The sequence below is a fragment of the Protopterus annectens genome, chromosome 8.part0, assembly GCF_019279795.1.
Source record: "Protopterus annectens isolate FY-2018-M chromosome 8.part0, PAN1.0, whole genome shotgun sequence".
NCBI lineage: Eukaryota > Metazoa > Chordata > Ceratodontiformes > Protopteridae > Protopterus > Protopterus annectens.
This window is the reverse complement of record NC_056741.1, coordinates 336,372,327-336,395,590: the sequence shown is the minus strand read 5'-3', so window position 1 is coordinate 336,395,590 and position 23,264 is coordinate 336,372,327. Positions and strand designations below refer to the sequence as shown.

At 41.5% G+C, this 23,264-nt stretch overlaps 1 protein-coding gene across 1 annotated transcript in view; it reads left to right on the top strand.

Annotated features, from left to right (window-relative positions):
• The window catches only part of LOC122808226 (multiple epidermal growth factor-like domains protein 10), a 693,858-nt gene that overhangs the window by 610,037 nt on the left and 60,557 nt on the right, over positions 1-23,264 (top strand). The window contains exon 20 of the mRNA XM_044079188.1: positions 11,353-11,568. Within this exon, the coding sequence (XP_043935123.1) occupies positions 11,353-11,568 (216 nt within the window). The remainder of the gene's footprint in view (positions 1-11,352; positions 11,569-23,264) is intronic.

Below are 23,264 nucleotides of genomic sequence, written 5' to 3'. Positions count from 1 at the left end.
TTTATAGACATGCTTCCTGTGGGGACACTAGCATTGCTGAGCTGTTACAGGGTATTTCACCTGCATGCCATTGTCACTGCCACTGTTTCCACATATGCATGTGGTAGGCCTGCTATGTGATTGCTACACATTTGCCATTCTGTGATATTGGGGATATCTATGCATGCTGTTGGACATGTTCTGGGATTGTGCAGACTATTGCAACCCACATATGTTCCATGACAGTTACACACCAGTATGCATAGGGGTTATTTGCCAGCAGGAACACCACTCCAACCTAATGTGCACATGTTACCAGTCCACATCACATCTGTGGCCCACCATGGAACCTCATTATCTACTGTTCCATCACTACCTTCATGTGGAACCACCTCAGGGGATGGTGTGTCCCCAATGGAGCACACACAGACATGTGTCTGTCACCCAGTTAGGTTGTGGGTATTGTGCATAGGGAGCTCCACAGAGACATTGGGTATGTGCTACATCATCTGGAGGCATGCAGTACACATACACAAGGTTCGACATGCATGTCCCTCCTGCCCAGCGCACAGCCCAGACACCTTTATGTCCATGTAGATGCTGTCGTGACTGTCCATGGGTAGGCACTATGTTCCCTTTGTTCCCATGTGGAGGCTCAATAGCCTCCACATTCCAAATGTAACTACCCATCCACAGTGTTTCACCACCACATGTGTCATATACCAGCCCTGTATGCTGTCTTGTTTGTCACCCAACCAGACCTACATACCAATATGTGCCTAATACCCTTCACCAACATATATATCCCACCGTCTCATACAATTGCAATGTTTTCCCAACATGGGTTACACACTACACTCCACACTCCATCTTGCAGCCATGTACTGGTGTGTAGGTATGTTGTGTATTGATGTATGATGTTATCTCACATATGTCATGGCAAGGGAAATGTATTGACATATATATATATATATATATATATATATATATATATGTATATATACATATGTGCATATATGTGTAAATATCCTTTGGTGTTGTTTATATACCTATATGAAAGTATAACTGTCCGAGGATCTGTACACATACACAGCTGTGAATATGTATCACACATATATGTATCTGTATGTGGGGTGCATACGAACATCTGGACCACACTCCTGCACCTCTTTACTTCACAGCTGAACTGTTCGGCCTTGCTGCAACACAGACAGGTGTCACATGTGAACACTGACTAACATTAGGGGGGTATATATGGTGACAAACATTAGATAAGCATATTATACTGCTGTGGCAGTTGGGCATGCTATGCTACACTTTAACATGACTGTCCTGCAGGTGGTATGGTCTCTCACCCATCTGTCTATCATGGCAGTATTAATACCCCCACCAGCCGTTCGCCACAGTAATTTACAGAACACAGATATCATGGGTCACATCTTTGCCATTCACTGCTGGTCTGCACATTTGGTAAGTATGTCCCACTGACCACAGGGACTGACACTACTGTCCAGTGCAGTTATTGAGCACAACATCATTACAAGAACAAGTACTGCTGGCACATATACATCCTTTCACAGTATACATCCTATTATTCTATTTCATATACTACATGCCAATAAATGCATATCTGTTTCACATACCTGTTATGTTGTTTCCGCTGTAACACAACTCTGAGCTTTGCAAACTTTCTTGAAGGCTTTCTTTTCTCTCTCTCTCTCTCTCTCTCACTCTTACTCTCTCTCTCTCTCTCTCTCTCACTCTCACTCTCACTCTCACTCTCACTCTCACTCTCTCTCTCTCACTCTCACTCTCACTCTCACTCTCTCTCTCACTCTCACTCTCACTCTCACTCTCACTCTCAATCTCACTCTCTCTCTCTCACTCTCACTCTCACTCTCTCACTCTCACTCTCACTCTCACTCTCACTCTCACTCTCACTCTCACTCTCACTCTCTCTCACTCTCACTCTCACTCTCACTCTCTCTCTCTCTCTCTCTCTCTCTCTCTCTCTCACTCTCTCTGTCTCTCCAGTAGAGTGATTGAGCTGGTTTGACTAGATTGCAGCATGCTTTTGTTGGTATTGCACATGATCAGGTGGTGGCCTCTTCACCAGTAAGTGTCCACCAGTTGGTAATTGCATGCAGCCTGTTGTGTAGTACTTCAGATAACCACTGTCATGGCAACCCTGTACTATAAATTGCTGCCTTCTGTGGGCATTGTCCCTTCACCTTTACAGTATGAGTGACATGCTTCCTGTGTGTGGACATCAGTGTTACAGACAGCAGGTAGCAATACCTCTTACAGCAGAACCAGCAGACATAGGGCAAATCCACATTTGGGTAAGGTTCCAGACCTACAGACAGTGTGAGTAGTGTTGTTGTGTGCAATGCATCTTGTTGTTCTTACAGGGTTTCTGTGTACATGGTACTTTTTCAAGTAATGTTGTCTGTCTGCATAGCTCTCAACTGTGGGCCTATCCGTATGATACCAGGGGACTGGCTGTTAGGTTTTGTCTGTGCACCACACAGGTATTGTCCCAGATATATCTGTGGCATTCTGTCTGTTGAGTGCTATCAGTACTTGGCTACATCCATTTGTATTTCAATGTCACATCCCTGCATAAGGGTATGCTGCAACAAATCCTGTAAGACCAGCAATTTCCAGGGTGTGTAACAGCAATAATGCAAATATGGCCCTATGTTCCTGCCTCTGTCCTCCACATATATGCCAGTCTTTGTCCTGCTGTGATACAGGAAGGTTTGTTAGGTAATGGCCTATCATTATTTACAGCTAGCATTACTGCTATCATCCCAGTCATGTCATGAACTCCCACACCAACTGTTGGGCCAGGTCCATATATATGGGGGCAACAGCTGGAGACCACATATGTGCCTTTGTACATTCCAGAGGTAAGTGTGTGGTACACAGTGTTCCTTGCCCTTGCACAGCCTTATATGGGGGGGTTATGCCTTTAACCTAGGCTTTGGCACCTTTTCAGGGATATAACTTTTAAGACAAGGGTCATTCAGTGTTATAGTGAGATGTTAGGTTAAGCAATGTTATGGACAAGATACTGTGACATTAACACAAGTGCTACTTTTTCCCCTAGGGCTTGACTACAGGGTGTAATTGGAGGCTGCAGAACTACATCTGTAATTGTTAATTGTTACGTATCCTGAAGGCAAAACCTGTTTCTACTGTTGTACTAATTGAAGGCCTTGGCCTGGACAACATAGTATGGTATATATACACATTGCTTGCATCTACTGCTTTGTGTGGGCCTTGCATTCATTACATAATTCAAACCTTATGTGGTGTCAGTACTGGCATACATTATTGTATAGTACAGGAATAAAGGTTATCTGTGTATGAATACCTGTGTGTCGTGTCATGTCCTTTGAATTGTGGGTAGGTATATGTTTAATGTCAGTATTCTTATTGGTTGGAATGGTTGCCACACTACACATTTCACAGGTGCCAGTTGAAGGGCTTGTGGCTGAGGGATATACTTTGCACCCAGTACTTCCACACTACTTCTACATATGTATGGCTATTGATACCTTTTGTGCATGTATGTATGTATGTACCTATATATATATATATATATATATATATATATATATATATATATATATATATATCTCATATAGCTATATCTATATATATGTATCTATAGATATATACATCTGTATGTGTATATATATATATATATATATATATATATATATATATATATATATATACATACATATGAACATATGTATGTATCTATATATAACTGATGTTATATGATTATTTGTGAGTTATACATTAATATAGCACTTGCTCCTACAGTACTTATTACCTTGATACGGCACTCTTATAGATAGCACCCCAAAAAGGCAAACCCTCATTTCTCGGTCACTCACGTCCCCCGGAATCTCTTTTAAAGTTTTTTTGTCTAGTCCTTCTAGCATGTCGAGGGATCAGTTGCTAGTGTCCTCTCCTGCTCAGCTGGTGAACCTGGGAATATTGAGGCAATGTTACAATTGCCTCATGTACACAGACAACCCTCTCCTCCTCCCACAAAACACAAATACATGCGAGAGATGCAACTATACGGCCAAACTGGAGGCTGAGCTCTCTCAACATAGGACTGGCAAGACCAGTCAGGAGGAGAAGGTTACCACACACACTATAGACCCAGTCTCACATAGTACCATCACAACCTCAAATCATACACATAAACACACAAAGACATACTCGGCGGCTCTGATCAAAAATCTACCAAAACAGCAGAGGCTACCAAAGCAGACACCCAAACAACCACCACCTCAGAACACAACACCTGCAACACATAGACCTCACAGTCAGAGTGTCAAAGAGTCACAGCCCTTAAGGCCAAACACAATGCCAGACACACTAGTCATTGGTGACTCCATAGTCAGACACACTGACGTCCCGCTCACCAGACTGAGTAAGGAGAAGGTCACAGTAAGCTGCCTGTCGGGCGCTAGAATCCGCCACATAACGCAAGCACTCAGGTCTCTCAACAGCAGGTACAAATATGACTCAGTCATTGTTCACGCTGGTGTAAATGACCTGAGACGTACCTCCTTGGACTACATGAAAAGAGACATTGAGGAGCTCTCTGATTATGTAGCCCAGGCAGGTATGACCCTGACCTTGAGCAGTATCCTACCTTCACCAAGAATGATGCCACAATACAGAGATAAGATGATCAGCTTTAACAATTGGCTTAAACTCTGGTGTCATTCAAAGGGGATCCAATGTCTGTCTGCCTGGGATGACATGCTGGACAAGCCATGCTGCTTCAAGGGACGGCTTGCACCTGTCACCCTGGGATTCCGGATATTGGCAAAGGCTCTTGCCACCCCATAGTGCCTTTTTAGGCAAGGCTCAAATTCTAAACCTACCACCCTAGAACACAAAAAGGAAAAAAACTAAGGGTAATGCTGCTCAATGCCAGAAGTCTAAATCTCAAAATGCACGCACTCGAGGCCCTTCTCAGTATGGAGAACATCGATGTCTGTGCAGTGACAGAAACCTGGTTCAAGGCTCCTGAGAGCACCCCAGCACTATCAGGTTTTACCTCTTATCATGCGTTCCGGCCCCAAAATCCGGACAATACCAAGAAAGGAGGGGGGTATCCATATTCATCAAAGACACCCACACCTCAAGACTGGTGGCAACACACGATGCATCGGAGACCATCCAGGTGCAATTAACCATAGGCAAGACTGCTGTGCAAATTGTAGCATGTTACAGGCCACCCTCACAAACTCAGGAACCTCACATGGCCTTCCTGAAAACACTAGAGGGGATAAATGTATCACCAAACACCATCATACTAGGTGACTTCAATTACCCTAATATAGACTGGGAACACTACTCAAGCCCAAACACCCTAGCCCAAAAGTTCCTGGAATTCATAAACTCAAATGCCATGGAACAACTAGTCACCATCCCCACAAGAGGAGAAAACATACTTGATCTCATCATCACGAACATGGGAGCACAATGTTCAACACCGAAGTATACCCTCACTGGTGAGATCAGATCACAAACTAATCTCGCTGGAGGTCCTCATCCCACCCCCACCTGAAATAAAAAGACCACAGTAAAGAACTTCTCGAAGCCGACTTCACACTTCTAAAGACTAGTGTGGTCTCCTTTAAGGCCCCGAGCCGACGGAAAACAGTACTCAAGCCGCTGAATCACTTACAAATGCCTTCTACCAGCACCTGCAGGACTGCATGGATAAGGCAATCCCAAGCAAAACAAAGACTCTTTGTACCAAAGGCAAGCGTCCACTCTGGTGGACCCCAGCCATAAACAAACTCTACAACAAAAGGAGGAAGCTACTACAAGATAGAGCAAAATCCTTAAAAGGTAAGACACCCTTGATCACTATAAGTAAAAACTAAGAGCTCTCATAAAATCATCCAAAGCAAATTTTGAGAGAAAAATAGCTAAAGACTCAAAAGACAATCATAAGGCCTTCTTTAGCTATGTTAGAAACCTGGGAGGAAACTCCCAGATATGCTCAGAACTAGTTCAAAATGATGTGAAGATTACTGATCCTACAGACATTGCCAACATACTGGCTGACAGGTTCAGTGCAAACTTCTCCCCAAAAGGAGAGATATCTATACCAAGCGATTGCAGCCCCCAAACATCTCCAACGCCCAAGTGAGAACTGCTCTCCAAAGCAAAAACACAGCATCCATGGGACCTGATGGTGTCCCCGGCTGTGTGCTCCACGAACTCAACGAGGAATTAAACCCACAGCTAGGACAGCTGTTTAATCATAGTCTTACTTCTGGATACGCACCCAGGAGTGGCGCACTGCAACTGTGGTCCCACTTCACAAAGGCGGTGCCTCCACCGACCCTGGAAATTACCGCCCATTAGCTTGACAAGCCTTATGTGCAAAGCCATGGAGAGGATCATAATGGACCTCATAAATAAAGACATAGGGAATTTGCAGACTTTGGATCCATCCCAGTTTGGCTTTGTCAAAGGCAGATCATGCCTTCTAAACTTGGTTGACTTTTTCAAACAGTCACCAAAGCCATTGATGAGGAAAGGCAGTCCATACAGCCTACCTCGATCTGGCGAAGGCCTTTGATACAATACCCCACTCGGGTATCATTGAAAAACTCATCAGCTTAAATGTTAACCCATACATCACAAGATGGGTTGCAAACTGGCTGAGTGACAGAACCCACAGGGTCAGAGTTGCTGGCGCCATGTCAGACTCAAAGCCTGTCACAAGTGGTGTACCACAGGGCTCAGTCCTGGGCCCACTCTTGTTTGGCATCTACTTTTCCAAGTACAAGCAAACACAGGAGGGTTATGGCTGACAAAGTTTGCAGATGACTGCAAACTGGGCGCCATAGTAGAAAACACATCTGACACAGATATCCTTCAGAAGGGTCTCACAGAAGCGGATAACTGGTGCCAGAGCCATGGCCTAAAGTTAAATGCCAAAAATGCATAGTCATACCCTTCGGGAAAAACAAGGTTACCCCTAGCTACCAAATAGGTGGCAATCCACTGAGTACAGAAGAAGTTATCAGGGACCTGGGGACCCAGGTTGATAGTAGTCTGTCATTCGACACCCATGTAGCTAAAGTAGTTAGGAAGACCTTCTACATTGCCCACCTTATCATGAAGGGATTCTCATCTAGATCAAGGGAGGTCATAGTCTCCCTATACTCATCACTCATCAGACCAATGATTGAGTACAATGCCCCATTCGGAATGTATCTGACCCGACACTTGCAGCAGCTGGAGAGGCCACAAAAGTTCCTCACCAAAAGGATAAAGGGTCTCAAACATCTGTCCTATGCTGCCCGACTGAAAGAACTCCAGCTCTATTCAGTCGCCACCGCTGCTCAGAGGTGACCTTTGCCTAACATACAAGGCCATGTCAAACCCAGATTTGATGAATATGCTTCACCTCAAAAATCTAGATCCGTCAGAGCCACAAGGGCGGAGACTTAAACCTCGACACGGCTATTAATAGGACGTGCTGGAGGGATAGATTCATCACCCAAAGACTCCTATGCTGTGGAATAAAATCCCGGTATATGTGAGGCAGAGCACCTCGCTGGCCTTGTTCAAGATAAATCTTGACCAATGGATGGGAGATCGCAGATATACCCCAGGGATTACCTCAGTGTCACTGCTCAACAGAGGCACAGCAAAATAATGGGTATAGTTCCCCATACTAAAGGGGTGGCGTAAGCCACAAAACTATGGTCTAGGCTTGTAAATGCCCTCGGGCAGATAGCCTAGTATGAACCTATGAACCTATGAACCTATATATATATATATATATATATATATATATATATATATATATAAATATATATATACATATAGATGTCTATCTGTCTACATTAACAGATATCTGTCCATATGTCTATGCATGTTCGGCTCATATTTTGGCCTGTTCCTCATTCACTTGGCAATTGTCATGGATGATCGCAGCATTGAAGTCAGTAACTAGTGGCAACACATTTGTGTTTCAGACTTCATCCCCTTCTACATATGTGTTCTAATACATATAACTGTGTAACTAGCAACATTTTAAGTGTATCAGAGCATTAGTTGATATATATCCCTATTTGTACCCACAGTGTGGCATACCTTGTTCAGACTTCTTGCATTAACAGGTTATGTGGTTTGATAATAATACATTTCCTGTACTGTTGACTGATTGTGCTGCATGGTATGTTTGTGAAAACATCAGGTTATATATATCTGCCATGGTTTAGTGGTAAATCACTTTGTATATAGAGTGCAGGGTCCTGGGTTTGAGCCTTGGAGAGGCAGTTTATTTTGTGTCTGGGCAGAACAAGGGACGCTGGCTGCAGAGTGATTAAGGCACTTTTAACCAGTTGTAAGCGGGTTTGCACGAGTTTGCGCGACAGTAAGCACTGCCAACCAATGCTTATGTTTTCTTACAGTCAGTTAGCTTTGAATTTCTCAACCTGTGTAGGCAATGCTTACCCCCATGCAAACGTGCACTTAGCCATGCTTACTACTGCTTATTTGTGCTTAAACCTTCTTACTAGTGCCTTAATCATTATGACACTGACACTTCACATGTGCATTTCATGCAGTACTCCAGTTCACATTTAAATATTATTATGTAGGTTATATGGCAAAAAGATGTAAATATATGTTCATATACAATTTTCACATGGAAAATGATATGTGCTACAGTGGGACTCGAACCGGGAATGCCTGTTCGTTAGGCGGATGCTCTAACCACGTCACTATTGCTGTGCTGCTTCATTTGCATATATATTCCTTGTTATCCTCTTCAGCCTTTTCAGCTGCTTTAACCGTAGCTAAGCAATGGGCAAACCCGCGCACCTACGGTTAGCTGTACTCAGGGTTTTAAACAAAATAAATGCAAGGGTTTCTTCATTTTATTTCAATGTACTGTTGCTGTTGAACACATGGGGACTGTTGGTGGAGATATGCGGACACCTATGAGCGGTTTAGCTCATTTATTTACACTTTCTTCTGTTCTACTTTGGAGGGGTGTGTTTATTCTGAGAGCTCTGCTCTTAGACACACCCCCTGCACTCATCCACGCTCAGTGTAGGATTTGGAGCTCAGGCAGCGCGTCGTCATTAATATGCATGGCGCGCTGCCATCCTCCTCTTAACCTGCCACTTACGTGCAGGACTAGTTTAGTCCTGCATGGCAGATTAGTAAATTTGGGGAATGATGTATTCAAGTTTTAGATCACACTTTCAAAAATAAGTTTATTCTGTGATTTTAAATGCAGAATGACAAAGATAGTAGTCTGTAATCTTTTAAAATACATTTTCTCCTTGTGCATAATTTTATAAACCCTTGATTAATGTGAGACAGACAGGCAGACAGCTGTTATCATATAAAACATTTTTTTTTCTGAATATGATTTCTTTGAGAAGCTTTGAACAATTAATTGTAGCTGTTACCTACATTTTCTACAGGCCTCTTCTAAATACATGTATCCATAATCTGAGGATCATGGCATAACCAGTAATTTGTTTATGATGCAGCCTTTCTTTGTGATGTATTAGTGTATTATGTTAATGTGATTTAGTCACATTTCTGCAGTAAATATAAGTAAGAACTTCTGGGAGTTCAGAATAAACCTTCTAGCATGTAAGCTGTCATACTATGTCGAAAACAAAATAATCATGTGATTGCATGGCTGAAAAATCTGTTTTTCATTTACTGAGACTACTTTTTTCATTATGCAAAATGCTAATAGATTCCTCCTTCGACATAATTGTGGGATATCATCTGGCAGAAAAAAATGAGAAACTAAATCTGCAAACTATTCTAGAAATGCCCTGTATTGAATAAGTGCAACATCACCATCTCAAGCATTGTTGGAAAAGCATTAAAGTGTAAACAAAGGGATTTTAAATTATTGACTAACACATTTATGTAGCAACATTAGAGTACACTATAAATGGGTTGATGGGTGAAACAAATTAGCTCAGTTCCTCTTCTTTTTTATTACATCTTTTTCCCTTAAAATCTATTATCCAGTACACTCAACCAATAACCACAGTTTCCACAACTACTAGTTACGTTTCCTAGCTGGCCACAATTCCTCCATTACTGACCAGTACCATGACAATTTCCGACATACCAGTTAAAATGGGGGATTTCCTCTTCTAATGGAGGAGGCCTCTTAAACATCAACATATTCTACATGATTGCCTGCAAAAGAATTAGGAGAAAGTCTAAGCTTCCTTGAAGTAGGTAGACAGACGAACTGTTAGAATAACCAACACAGCTTTCGTTTCTTCCACAACGAATGAAGACGTTTTGCTGTAGCTACCAGAATCTCCTTTCTGCCTTCCCTTTTGTCAGTGAATGAACATTGCACCTGGGTGACACAACTTGTTATTGTATCAGTGGAATTCATGGCTCTTGCCCCCCAAGATTGCAGATTATGTCATGCAGTAAAGGTTCTTGTTTTACCTGGTTTCCATATTGACTTCCCCAGGCTAGCTTCTAAATGAGGATTTTTCAAACTTACCCACTGCTGCTTAATGACCGAGGTGGGCTGTCCTTTCTATTTTGAAGTTCACTGCTTCAGTGTTGAAATCTTTTTAGGTTCTTGATTTGATTCTTGTCATTTTTAACAACATGCTCTCCTGGCATTCACTTAAACAGGTAGTGTTCCTGGGCCACACCTGTAAAATATGGTTCTATGTAGGGGGCCTACCTGGCCAATAAACCAATTAAATGAACCAAAAGGTAAACACAAAGTGGTACAATCATTTTAATCACGCACACACATGCACAAAGTGTGTGTGTGTGTGTGTGTGTGTGTGTGTGTGTGTGTGTGTGTGTGTGTGTGTGTGTGTGTGTGTGTGTGTGTGTGTGTGTGTGTATACCTGCCTATTTAGTGAAGATGTGTAGACAAATTTGTTTAAAAGTGCATCCCACCAATGTAGCACTCTAGGTAATTAAAGTGTGGCCTCCATAACATGAGGTAGCCAATGTCGTACTGTTTACATGGGACAGAAGAGATGAAGTAGACCATCTGGCTCTGTATTTTGGGAACTAAAATTCGATAACATAGGTAGTAATCTGGCTCATTAGGGTGAAACAGAAAACAAGCTAGATCTCACCGATCTCAGGTGATTTTTCTAAAACCTCACTACACATACTATGTTAAACTCATCGAGTCAATTAACCAGAACCATAGTCCTGAAACAACCTAACTAAGACAATTGTGTCTATGGGTTGTACCTGCTTAATGAAAGAATGTTACTGTAGAGCAGATTTTTTGTCAGAGGCAGTTTCATTCTTCTAATTTTGTTTCTTCTTTATTTCCAGAGGTGAGAAGCGATCCGACCTTCATTGTGCCAGCACCACCTTCAGGTGTGGACTCTCTGGGAGCCATTGCTGGAATAACAGTCCTGGTCCTGCTGCTGCTGCTTCTTCTGGTTGTCTTAGTATGTTATCGTTACCGAAGAAAGGAGAAAGGAACACGTCACCTCAGTGTAGCATATACAACAGCTCGAACAACAAACTCGGAGTATGCAGTGCCAGGTAAGAACAAACAAAAACACATTCCAAACCAGTTACTTCATCTCTTTACCTACTTACTTCGACTGGCTGTGCTTTAAGCTGAATTTTAAATCTGGTTGTCACACTGCGTCACCCACCCCAATGCACGCCCACTTTCTGCATTCTTATTAAGCAGTTTATATGTATTTTCTTCATGCTGCCACATCTTAGCTTCTTTGATAATGAATTAGTAGCTGTGGTACACACATTTTGTTTATCCTGTCTGTATACCCTGCTGTTTGGCCAAATGTAGTGTGTTTCTATTACTGGTACACACTTCTTGTCAATTTCCTTTGTATACAACACTTAGCATGCGTAGCAAGACAGATTTCACTAATACCTAGGAACTGTAGTTTTCCTTTATATTTTTCATCATCTTTTCCAATTTGTAGTAATAGCACTGTGTATGCGTGTGTGTGTGTGTGTGTGTGTGTGTGCACGCGCGTGTGGGTGTGGGTGTGTATATATATGGTTCTACCTTACATAACCGACAGCTGCTTTCACCGACAACGAATTTGTGAGCGCCAGAAGATCGACAATCCGGAAGACCAACGCTACGGATCAAAACACCGACGCCGAGGATAGTGACTTGGAAAAAGGCTGTGTAAGTATGCGGTGGTGACGGGCGTTAGGGTGCGAGTAAGGTAAGTGTGGATATTGACGGTCTGTGGGGATAGGGGTGGGTTTAGTGATTTAGGGTCAGTGCGCGGGTTAGGTAAATGTGCGGTAGTGATAGTGTTTGGGTTAGGGGCGGGTTAAGTGAGTTAGGGTTAGGGCCCATGTTAGGTAAGTGTGCGGTAGTAGTATTTTTGGTTAGGGGCGGTTAAGTGAGTTAGGGTTAGGGCTGGTTAGGTAAATGTGTAGTGATAGTGTTTGGGTTAGGGGCGGGTTAAGTGAGTTAGGTTAGGGCCCATGTTAGGTAAGTGTGCGGTAGTAGTATTTTTTGGGTTAGCGGGTTAAGTGAGTTAGGGTTAGGGCTGGGTTAGCTGAGTGTGCGATAGTGACAGACCTTAGGGTAAGGGTTTGGGTTAGGGTTGTAGATAGTTGTGTATGTGAGGTTTAGTGTGGGTTTGTGAGGATTTTGGTGTGCTTGTGTTGTCTGTGTGGTTTTGGACAGGGATGTGTTTTGTTAGTTGATTGTTGTTATTGTGGTGTGTGCAGCGTATGAGGTTTCGTGTTTGTGGACCGTCGGTTATTTGTTTGTCGGGCATGTGAGGTTTCGTGTTTATGGTTTGTCGATTATGTGGTGTTGATGTTTGTGTTGTCGGTGTTTTGCAGTGTCGGTTATGTAAAGTAGAACCATATATATATATATATATATATATATATATATATATATATATATATATATATATATATATATATATATATATATATATATATATATACACACACACACACACACACACTATATCTAGTATTGTACTAGTATCCATATTACTGTCCAACAGCAGAGCATTTACTTTCTATATGGTGTTCCTTAATTCCTGTGCAATATATAACTGCCATTAGCTCTTAAGACATTATCTACAGCACACTTTTTTACTTTTGTCTGGTACACTGAATCTGTATTACTTATAGCCATTTCATATCTTCCTATGTATCTATCTATCTATCTATCTAGCTAGCTATCTATTTCTTCTGTTCTTCTCAAACACAGTGTTAATAATACCAAGCTAAATGCTGTATATTTATTTGTATACATTGTTCCTCATGGCAACAAGAACTGACCCTAACCAAAGCTTTCAGGGAACAAACTTACTTCCACTACTACTCCCTCCCTTAAAACTGTTCTACCTCTTATTTCTTTCTGAATTTATATGTAATTTTTAGCTTTCATAACCTTAACATCCACACCGTAATATGCTCCCCTTCTGTGCTGCTTGGTTCTGAAGGCCGCCACTCCAAACTTTTTTAAAACCTACCACAGTTCCACTGCCATTCTTTTTTTTTTGCCGTGTCTTCAGTTTCATTTCCATACTTCCCTTTGTACTTTCTCTGAATTCATTTATTTATTAATTAATCGTGTGATCCAAGTACACTTTTCAGCCACAAATGAGGTAACAATGTAACACAATATGTATATCTGAGTTGAAGAATTAGACACAGCAGAATTCCAGAACAGTTTATCGCAGCAGATTAACCGACAGAATTATGGAATGAAGCCTTCATTTTTTCACTTCCTAATGCTGACGAACTCTGAATAGCTGAAACTTCCCCCCCAACTTTCCTTTAGCCTCCAAATTTCTGGAAACATGAATATCACACAGTTGAAAAACCACACAAATATTTTTAAGCTCCTGTGTGAGGAATGGCTTGGTTTTCTGCCTGAACACAGTCCTTTAACAGTATTAATCCTGACACGGAAGTCAAACTGACAGGAAACTACACCAGGAAAAACTAAGAGAAGGTTGTTTTCATTCTTGATCTGTCTTGAGGCATTTTACCTTTTAATTATACCTAATTTTTGTACATAAGTACCTCGAATACTGTCTTCAGCCCAGCAAGACTGCCTTTTGTAATTATCTAGAAAACCAGTTGTTTTACATCCTAAAGTTAATACTCTCTTAATGGACACTGTTCCTCTAAGAAGTACAATAAGAATCAAATATATTCTAAATGCTCACCAAAAAAAAATAATTTGAAGATGTACCACCATCTTCAGCTAAATATTGTCATCCCTAAACACAATCAAAAATCACTGCTATATGTTTAAGACATCCTCTTTGAAAATGTTACTGATAATAGTTTGAACTACTACTAAACAGGATTCATGATGATGAACTGAATACATTTTGTCCAAAAGCTGTCACTGAAAGCCACTTTCAATGAATAATAAAATGTGTGGGTTTTTTTTTTTTGCAAGAGGTAATACACCCTGCACCCCCATGTGAGGGGAGACCACAACACCACCTTATGCCACATATACCAACTCCATGGTCATGCAACACTGTAGAAAAGAACAAATTTTAACTTTTGCTTTAAGTGGTTTTCAAATATATATCCTTTGTGATATGATCCATCAGACAAATTACCATCAAAAACTCATCAGGTTCCTATAAATATATGATCATTATAAAAGTATCAACTAGCCACTTAATATTTGCTATTTTTAACAGTTCATCTAGATGCCAGAATTGGGACTTTTTCAGTTTTGATTTAATGTGAAAGTGCATTACAGTAAAGAGGCATGCACATGCCTTATGAATAACTCCTCCTTTTTAAATCAGATATTTAAAAGTTATTTTAGACAAGCACTCAGACATTTCAGGTTCCAGCCTTATGAAGAAATAATAATAACCCACCACATGCAGTGGCTCTGTGCTACACATTGTGCCTAATTCTGCACTTGGTTAACTGTCTGAAATACAGAAACTGAATGGCCAAAAAATCAAACTTACATATACTATGTCCAAGATGCCATTTCTCTGAATGTTCCCTTTTCTCCAAGGTATGACAGTCTCGGAGTTGGTATATATAAGTTTGTGGAGAGGGACACACACACACACACACACACACACACACACACACACACACACACACACACACACACACACACACAAAATAAGTTTTAAGGAGATGAGTGATTTTTGAAATTCGCCCTTCTCCTGCTTTTCTGCCTTTGTTTTTTGGGGGGCTTTTCAGCACTGGGTATTTCAAGTGCCAACATTACAATATGGAGCACTGCACCTGATGTATGTATATATTTAATTATATTGTATTTTCTTATTATACATTCTATCATACCTTTAGCTTACTTAATCTATGTTTTCTTAAGGTTCTGCACTTAAATTTGTGTGTGTGTGTGTATACATATTTCATTATATTGTATATTCCTATTATAAATTCTTTCATATCCTTTTGCTTACTTAATGTATATCTTCTTAAGGTTATGCACTTACATTTTTATGTGTATATAAAAAGTTTACAAACCCCTTTTAAAATGCTAGGTTTTTGGTGATATAAAAAATGAGACCACAATAAATCATTTCAAAACTTTTCCCACCTTTAATGTGACCAGGAAAATAAAGTGCAGAACAAGCCAAAACCTGAAAACAAAGAACGTGGCCAAGAAGCGACACCAGCGGAACAAGTAGCTCGAAAATAATTCCTTTATTGCATACGAAAAAACGCCCTTATAAACAAGCGCTTTCGCTCGGTATAATACCGAGCTTTATCAAGTTACATAAGTAAACCAGATGGTCTGAATTATATAATAATCTTAAAAACCACCTTTAATGTGACCTATAACCTGTACAATTCAATTGAAAAACAAACAAATCTGTTAGGGGAAAAGATATAAAAAATAAAAAACTTACAATAAGCTGGTTGCATAAGTATGCACACTCTTAAACTAATACTTTGTTGAAGTACCTTTTGATTTAATTACAACATTCAGCCTTCTTGGGTACACACCTGCCATCAATTAAAGAGACTCTAATTAACCCCAGATAAAGTTCAGCTGTCCTAGTAGGATTTTTCTGACATTTACTCAGTTGCCTGCTACAGCAAAAGCCATGGTTCACAGAAAGCTTACAAAGCATCAAAGGGATCTTATTGTTGAAAGGTATCAGTCAGGAGAAGGGTACAAACAAATTTCCACAACATTTGATATACCATGGAACACAGTGAAGGCAGTCATCAAAAAGTGGAGAAAATATGGGACAACAGTGACGTTGCAAAGAACTGCCCACCCTCCAAAATTGATGAAAAGATAAAAAAAAGTTGTCAGGGAGGCTGCCAAGAGACCTACAGCAACACTGAAGGAGCTGCAGGAATTTCTGGCAAGTACTGGTTGTGTACTACATGTGACAACAATCTCCCGTATTCTTCATATGTCTGGGCTGTGGGGTAGGGTTGCAAGATGGAAATCTTTTCTTACACAGAAAAACATCCAGGCCTGGCTAAAATTTGCAAAACAATACATCAAGTTTACCAAAAGCATGTGGGAAAATGTGTTATGGTCTGATGAGACCAAGGTTGAACTTTTTGGCCACAATTCCAAAAGGTATGTTTGGCACAAAAAACACTTTGCATTACCAAAAGAACACCATCCCCATGGTGAAGCATGGTGGTGGCAGTATTATGCTTTGGGGTTGCTTTTCTTCAGCTGGAACTGGGGCTTTAGTCAAGGTGGAGGGAATTATGAACAGTTTCAAATAGTAGTCACTTTTGGCCCAAAACCTTCAGGTATCTGCTAAAAGGCTGAAGATGAAGAGGAATTTCACCTTTCAACATGACAATGACCCCAAGTATACATCCAAATCAACAAAAGAATGGCTTCACCAGAAGAAAATTAACGTTTTGGAATGGCCCAGCCAGAGCCCAGACTTAAATCCAATAGAAAATCTGTGGGGTGACCTGAAGAAGGCTGTGCACAAGCGATGCCCTCACAAGCTGACAGATTTGTAGTGCTTTTGCAAGGAAGAGTGGGCAAATATTGCCAAGTCAAGATGAGCCATGCTGATAGACTCCTACCCAAGAAGACTGAATGCTGTATTTAAATCACAAAGTGCTTCAACAAAGTATTAGTTTAAGGGTGTGCACTCTTATGCATCCAGTTTATTGTACATTTTTTTATATTTTTTCCCCTAACAGATTTGTTTGTTTTTCAATTAAATTGTACAGGTTATAGATCACATTAAAGGTGGGAAAAGTTTTGAAAATATTTATTATGGTCTCATTTTTTTAATATCACAAAAACCTGAAATTTTAACAGCGGTGTGTAAACTTTTTATATCCACTGTGTGTGTGTATATATATATATATATATATATATATATATATATACACACACACACACACACACACACACACACACACACATAACATACATATACACAACACGCACACAATTATTAGCATTCGCTAAGGTGAATTCGACCATTTTCAGATCGGCGTTATGGAAACTGGGAACCATGCATTCGACCATCCCAGTTTCACATAACTGCCGTTTCACATTTTGATAGTAAACCTATATAGGTTCATAGGTAGGTACTAGACTATTGGCCCTAGGGCCTATATAAGCCTAGCCAAAAAGGTACCCTGGCTTTCACCACCCAAGAAAATAATTTTCCTGTGCCCCTGTCAAGCAGAGCCATAGAGGTGATCCACGGGGTGAATTTCCTATTTCCCATCCAATCATCAAGATTTTTCTTGAATAGTGCTAATGAGGAGCTTTGTTTGATATAGATAGGTAGCTTGTTCCAGAGTATATAAAGCTATATATGTTTGTTTATATATATATATATATATATATATATATATATATATATATTTTTTTTAATATTGTTATATATATATATATATATATATTTATATATATATATATATATATATATATATATATATATATATATAGGTACCTTTCATTTGGTCAGATGTTTCAGATCATTCATCAAATTTGAGCCACATTATGACAGATTAAATGTACATTTTATCTCACTGCAGTGGAGGTAGGGAATTTTCCCTTTCTCCACTGTTGTGCAACTTCAGAGATGAGTGATATGTATATAGTAGCAAGAAGTTTGAAGATGCAAGGAAAAATGCTTTTAGTTATTGCATTTTTTTATATCTTTTCATTCAATCACTATTGCTTACATTTGAGGAAGTGTAGTAAACCCATATACTTATATATGTGAGTATGTGTGTGTATATATATCTATATAAGAATGTTGTTGAATACATATTGGGCCCGATTCACAAATGGCCAAATTCTGTGCAGGAACAGTGTAGCAGCTCCTGCACGCAATATGGCTGCTGTGAGATCCAGGATAGGGCCATTTTCACATGCACGAGTGGCCCCTATACTGTTCCTGCACGGAATTCCGTTCAGTATGCAAATCATCTCATTTGCTGGTGAAATCCATGTGAATGAGGTGATTTTGCGATGCAGCAAGCTGGACGGATTCCGTATAGGAACAGTGTCAGTGCAAAAATGTATTCAGCTGGTAGCCGAATACATTTTTGCATCTGACAAAATGGAGGCATGACAACTCATGAAAAGCATGTATTATGTAGAACAGACAAACCAATGGCCAAATATAAGGCCATTAGCATGAAAAGTCATATAATTTTTTTAAAATAAAACTTTTATTTTTTTTTGGCCGATCTCGGCTGTTTAAGCTAAGGGCAGCGGCGCTCAAACACAGGGGTACCGGAAAAAAAAAAAGGGAAAAACTGCCATGTAACACAAATATGCATTCTGTCGTTATAGTCAATGGAAGGCAGAATGTAAACAAGTCAAGGGAGCACTGGTTGCCAAGGGGAAAGGGTGTGCTTGGGAATTGTAACTATGGACCTGCACACTGGGGTATGCAAATGAAGGGCCCTATACTGAATCACAGATTTCTACCTAGTGGAAGCCATGTAGGCAGGACAAGAGTAGGGGGTGTGTCATGGTTGGTGTAAAGTAATTGGAGCCCTGCAGCCCGTGTTTGGTCTTAGTTAAGCAGACCTAAGGAAGGGGGTGTTTCTCATATTGTTTAGCACTGTTTTCCTGCTTAAATGGGCGTGCACACCATGCACCAGGTTTTTAAAAAAAAAAAAAACAGGAAATAGCAGCTCAGTTCACATCTGAGCACTGGGTATGTGCAGCACACCTCGGGGCTTAAACAGGAAGGCAAGGGAAAGGAAAAACAGCAGTAGGAAGGCAACCAAGTAGAACTAGCATAGCTGGCAGGTGAAATGTTTTAGAATCAGCCAATTACACAGGCAGCAGCCCAGCCCAGCCAAGCACACTACTATAAACTATGCAAACCCCTTTCACTCTGTTTTTTCCCACAAACTCTATACCACCGGTCTACACAGATGGGGAAATTTTACCTGACAAAACTAACAAAATGATAGGGGCTGCTGTCGCTCTCATACATCAATATGTGCAAGAAGCTGAGGGTGGTCAGGATGTGAATGCTGATGACCATCCCACAGTGAGGAGGAGGAGAGTGTACAGACCCAGAGTTACCTACCAGAGCCTACATGAGCTGGAGATAGTGGAGCACTATAGGGTGGACAGGGACATTCTACAGCAAATTGTTGAGCTGTGCCAGCCCCGCCTCACACACAGAACCAAAAGAGGGGGAACCCATCCAAGTGGATACCAAGGTATGTGTAGGCTTAAGAATACTAGCCACTGGTACCTTCCAAATGGCAACTGGGGATATCATGGGGCTCTCACAGGCATCAGCATCCAGGGTACTCCATCAGTTCCTGGATGCCATGTCAGCACATGCCAGTGAGCACAAATATTTCCACAACACCCATGAGGCATTGACCAGCAATATGAGCCTCTTCCACCAAATAGCAGAATACTCTGAGGTAGTGGGTGCTATAGACTGCATGGACATGCACATCAAAGCACCACCCGGTGAGCGGGGTATGGTCTACATAAACCGCAATGGCTTCCCCTGCATCAAATGCCAGGTTATGTGCAATGCCCAGAGCATTATCTTGAATTTGTGTGCTGGCAGCCCTGGAAGCTATCACAACTCCTATAAATGGCATATGACACAGCTGGACCAGTCATTTGCCAGTGGGGACATCCCATATGGCCACCTAGTGGGGGATGCTTGCTACGCACTGGAGCCATGGCTGATTACACCCCTCAGAAATCCGCACACACTTGAAAAAGAACTCCATAATGAGGCACACGCACAAACCAGAATTACAATAGAGCATGTGTTTGGGATGCTCAAGTCACGGTTCCGCTGCCTGGACATATCCAGTAGAGCCTTGCAGTACTCTCCAGCTACATGTACACAAATGTTCAAAGTATGTGCCATGCTACACAATATGATCCTGCGGAAACAGCTCCAGCAGGAACAGCATGGGGGAAGGCCACAAAGCCCCCCCCCCACCATTGCCAAGACCGGCACAGGCACAGAGGGACTAGAAGGAGAAACCACCTGAGCATGCCCATGTAGGCAGAAGGAGGCATGCCCAGTATGCCCAGGCCTTGGCAAAGAAGCAACGCATAGCACATACACTGACAGGGTAGGAACCCATGGAATGACACCTCTCTCTGATTTGCACATACAGTAAAATGGATGCCAAACATGACACTACCTGTGCTTTACCATGTATAGGGAGTGTACTATGTGCATCCGACATAGTCAGCCCTCCAGCACCGTCCTCAATACTGTCAAAGCAACAAGGTAAGTCACTCTTCCTATCAATTACTGAATGGAGTGGTATGTTCTGATAGTTGTATGTATGGTATGGATGCGAACATGCAAGGAAATTGGGAGGCTGAATGGGATGGCAGCACCCGGACACCTATATGGGCAGCATGAAATCCATAACAAATACTGGTGTCAACACACTAGGCAGTACTAGACAAGGTGAAAAATCCCACTGCAGTACATGTAGTGGCCGAAATGTGAGTCCATAGGACACACACATGCATGTCAGTGAGGCTCACATACCCACCACCAGCCTCAGCCAGCAGGGCAGGTGTAGATGACCATAAAGAAAGGCTTGGCTAAGGCCTCCAATTGATGGCAAAGGTGAACAGCTCCCCTCCAGACCTACACAGACAGACTGTAACAGGTCTGGCAGTTGTATGTTAGTTCTGAAGGGTAAGAAGTCTGAAACTGAAATGTGGGTCGATAAAACCGAACATCTGTACTCCACTGATATACCTCCAGTCTGCATGATAGGTCAGAATACAAAATGATGTGGAAGCCAACAGAGTACCTAAAATACCATTACAGTCTTAGCACAGTTTACAGTTGTCAGGTGTGCCCCCCCCCCCCACAATCCTATGTAGAAGTGCAGTAACATGTAAGTGTGAGGAGTAGTATCAGTGGAGCACGGATTACCCGAGGTGGCCCAATCTACAGGATAGATTGTTGCATGTGTACAATATGCAGGGGTCTGTGTGTTAGGCTGATGTGTGTTCAATATTGTCAGGAAGTGGACAGCATGTAGGCATGGAGGGTTGTGTCTTGGTGGCCTATGGCCAGTACTGTGGTTGACAGGGTCATGTTCCAACAACTGCAGTGCCAAACACAATGCTTCTCAGCAGTACCCAAGTCAGCAGTCATCCATACTCACTGTCCGGATGTCAATATCTGTCATCGTCTGAAAAATGGACATGCCATGAATGTGGGCCCATACATACACACAGTACACAGGTGGAAGTACCCTAGACAGACTGCATAAAATTTAACTGTCAGCTGCACACAACATTGGAATTGTACAGACAGGTTAGCAGCACATTAGTTGTCTGTGTAGTATGGAATACTGATGTATTCTGGCCAAATGCTAGCAGACCACAAAAGGCACAGTTATGAAGTAATGAGAGATTGCCTATGTTCCCGCACAAGGCAGCATAAGGGGAATGTCCCAAGTACATCTCTGAATCAGCTGCAAGTAGCTTCCATATCACACATGTACTCAGCTCACCCCTCCATCAGCCACAGGTGTATCACAGGTTGTATCCTTGCTATTGGGAATGAGTACAGTATGACCCCACTTCTGTATGGGAATACCCACAGAATGCAGCATGCTGAAAAGCTGTCCTATGCAGGTGTGTTCTTAGCTGTAAGCAGCACCCAGACTGCATCCAGACCAATGGATCAATATGGATAGGATCTATTGCCATTAACACCTTGCACACTTACCCTGTCACTCCTGCTGATGTCAGTCACCTTGAAATAACCCTTTGGCCAGGACTCAGCCCTATAAGTTCTGTGGTGCTTGTGATAACTGCGTAATACTGTAGTACAGCAAACTAGTTAGGTAGGAGTTCTAATCCTGGCAAATGTGATAATGTGTGTGTTTGTGTATGTGGAGATGAATGATTTTGAGGCCATTCACACCACTACACCTGCTATTGGCCTACTTTAGCACACCTGTTGATGTCAGTCACCTTGAAATAACCCTTTGGCCAAGTCTCAGCCTTATAAGCTCCATGGCACGCGTGATAACTGCATAATACCATAGTGTAGCAAACTAGTTAGGTAGGAGTTCTAATCCTGGTCCTGGCAGCTGTGATAATGTGTGAGACTGTGTGTGTCTTTGTTGGCACCTGATTTTGTGGTCATTCACACTTCCTACACTCCCTCACCCCTTCTTTAGCACTGCATCTGATGTCACTCACCTTCAAAGATACCTTTGGACAGATCTCCAACATATAAGCTCCATGGTACCTGCAATAACTGTATAACACTGTAGTACAAAAACATAGCTAGGTAGGGGTTTGAAACACAGCACTGATGTGTGTGTTTATCAGCAGTATCCTGTGTAGGTGTTGGTGTGATCCTGTAATAACAGGATCCATTGCAGGGTGGGTTTTGCTACATTTTCATATTGAGGACCCATATGTCCCAATGTCACATTACAAGGCCAACAGTTGTCAAGCACTGTAGAGATTGTTGTAGATAATCCACAGCCATATATATATATATATATATATATATATATATATATATATATATATATATAGGCAACCATTATAATAGCCAGATAAACATGCTTGGCTCTTTCTCTCATCCTTTCTTTCTTTCCCTCTGTCTCTCTCTCCCCCTCTCTGGTAGATGTGGAAAAATGCATCTGTTTTGCATAGGTAGGACCTTGACATTGTTAGGTAATGCTCATGATCAGCTGATGGCCTGTGCACAAATTGGAGTCCTCCACCTGCTAACAGCATGTAGAACAGTTGTGGTATCATTCCTATA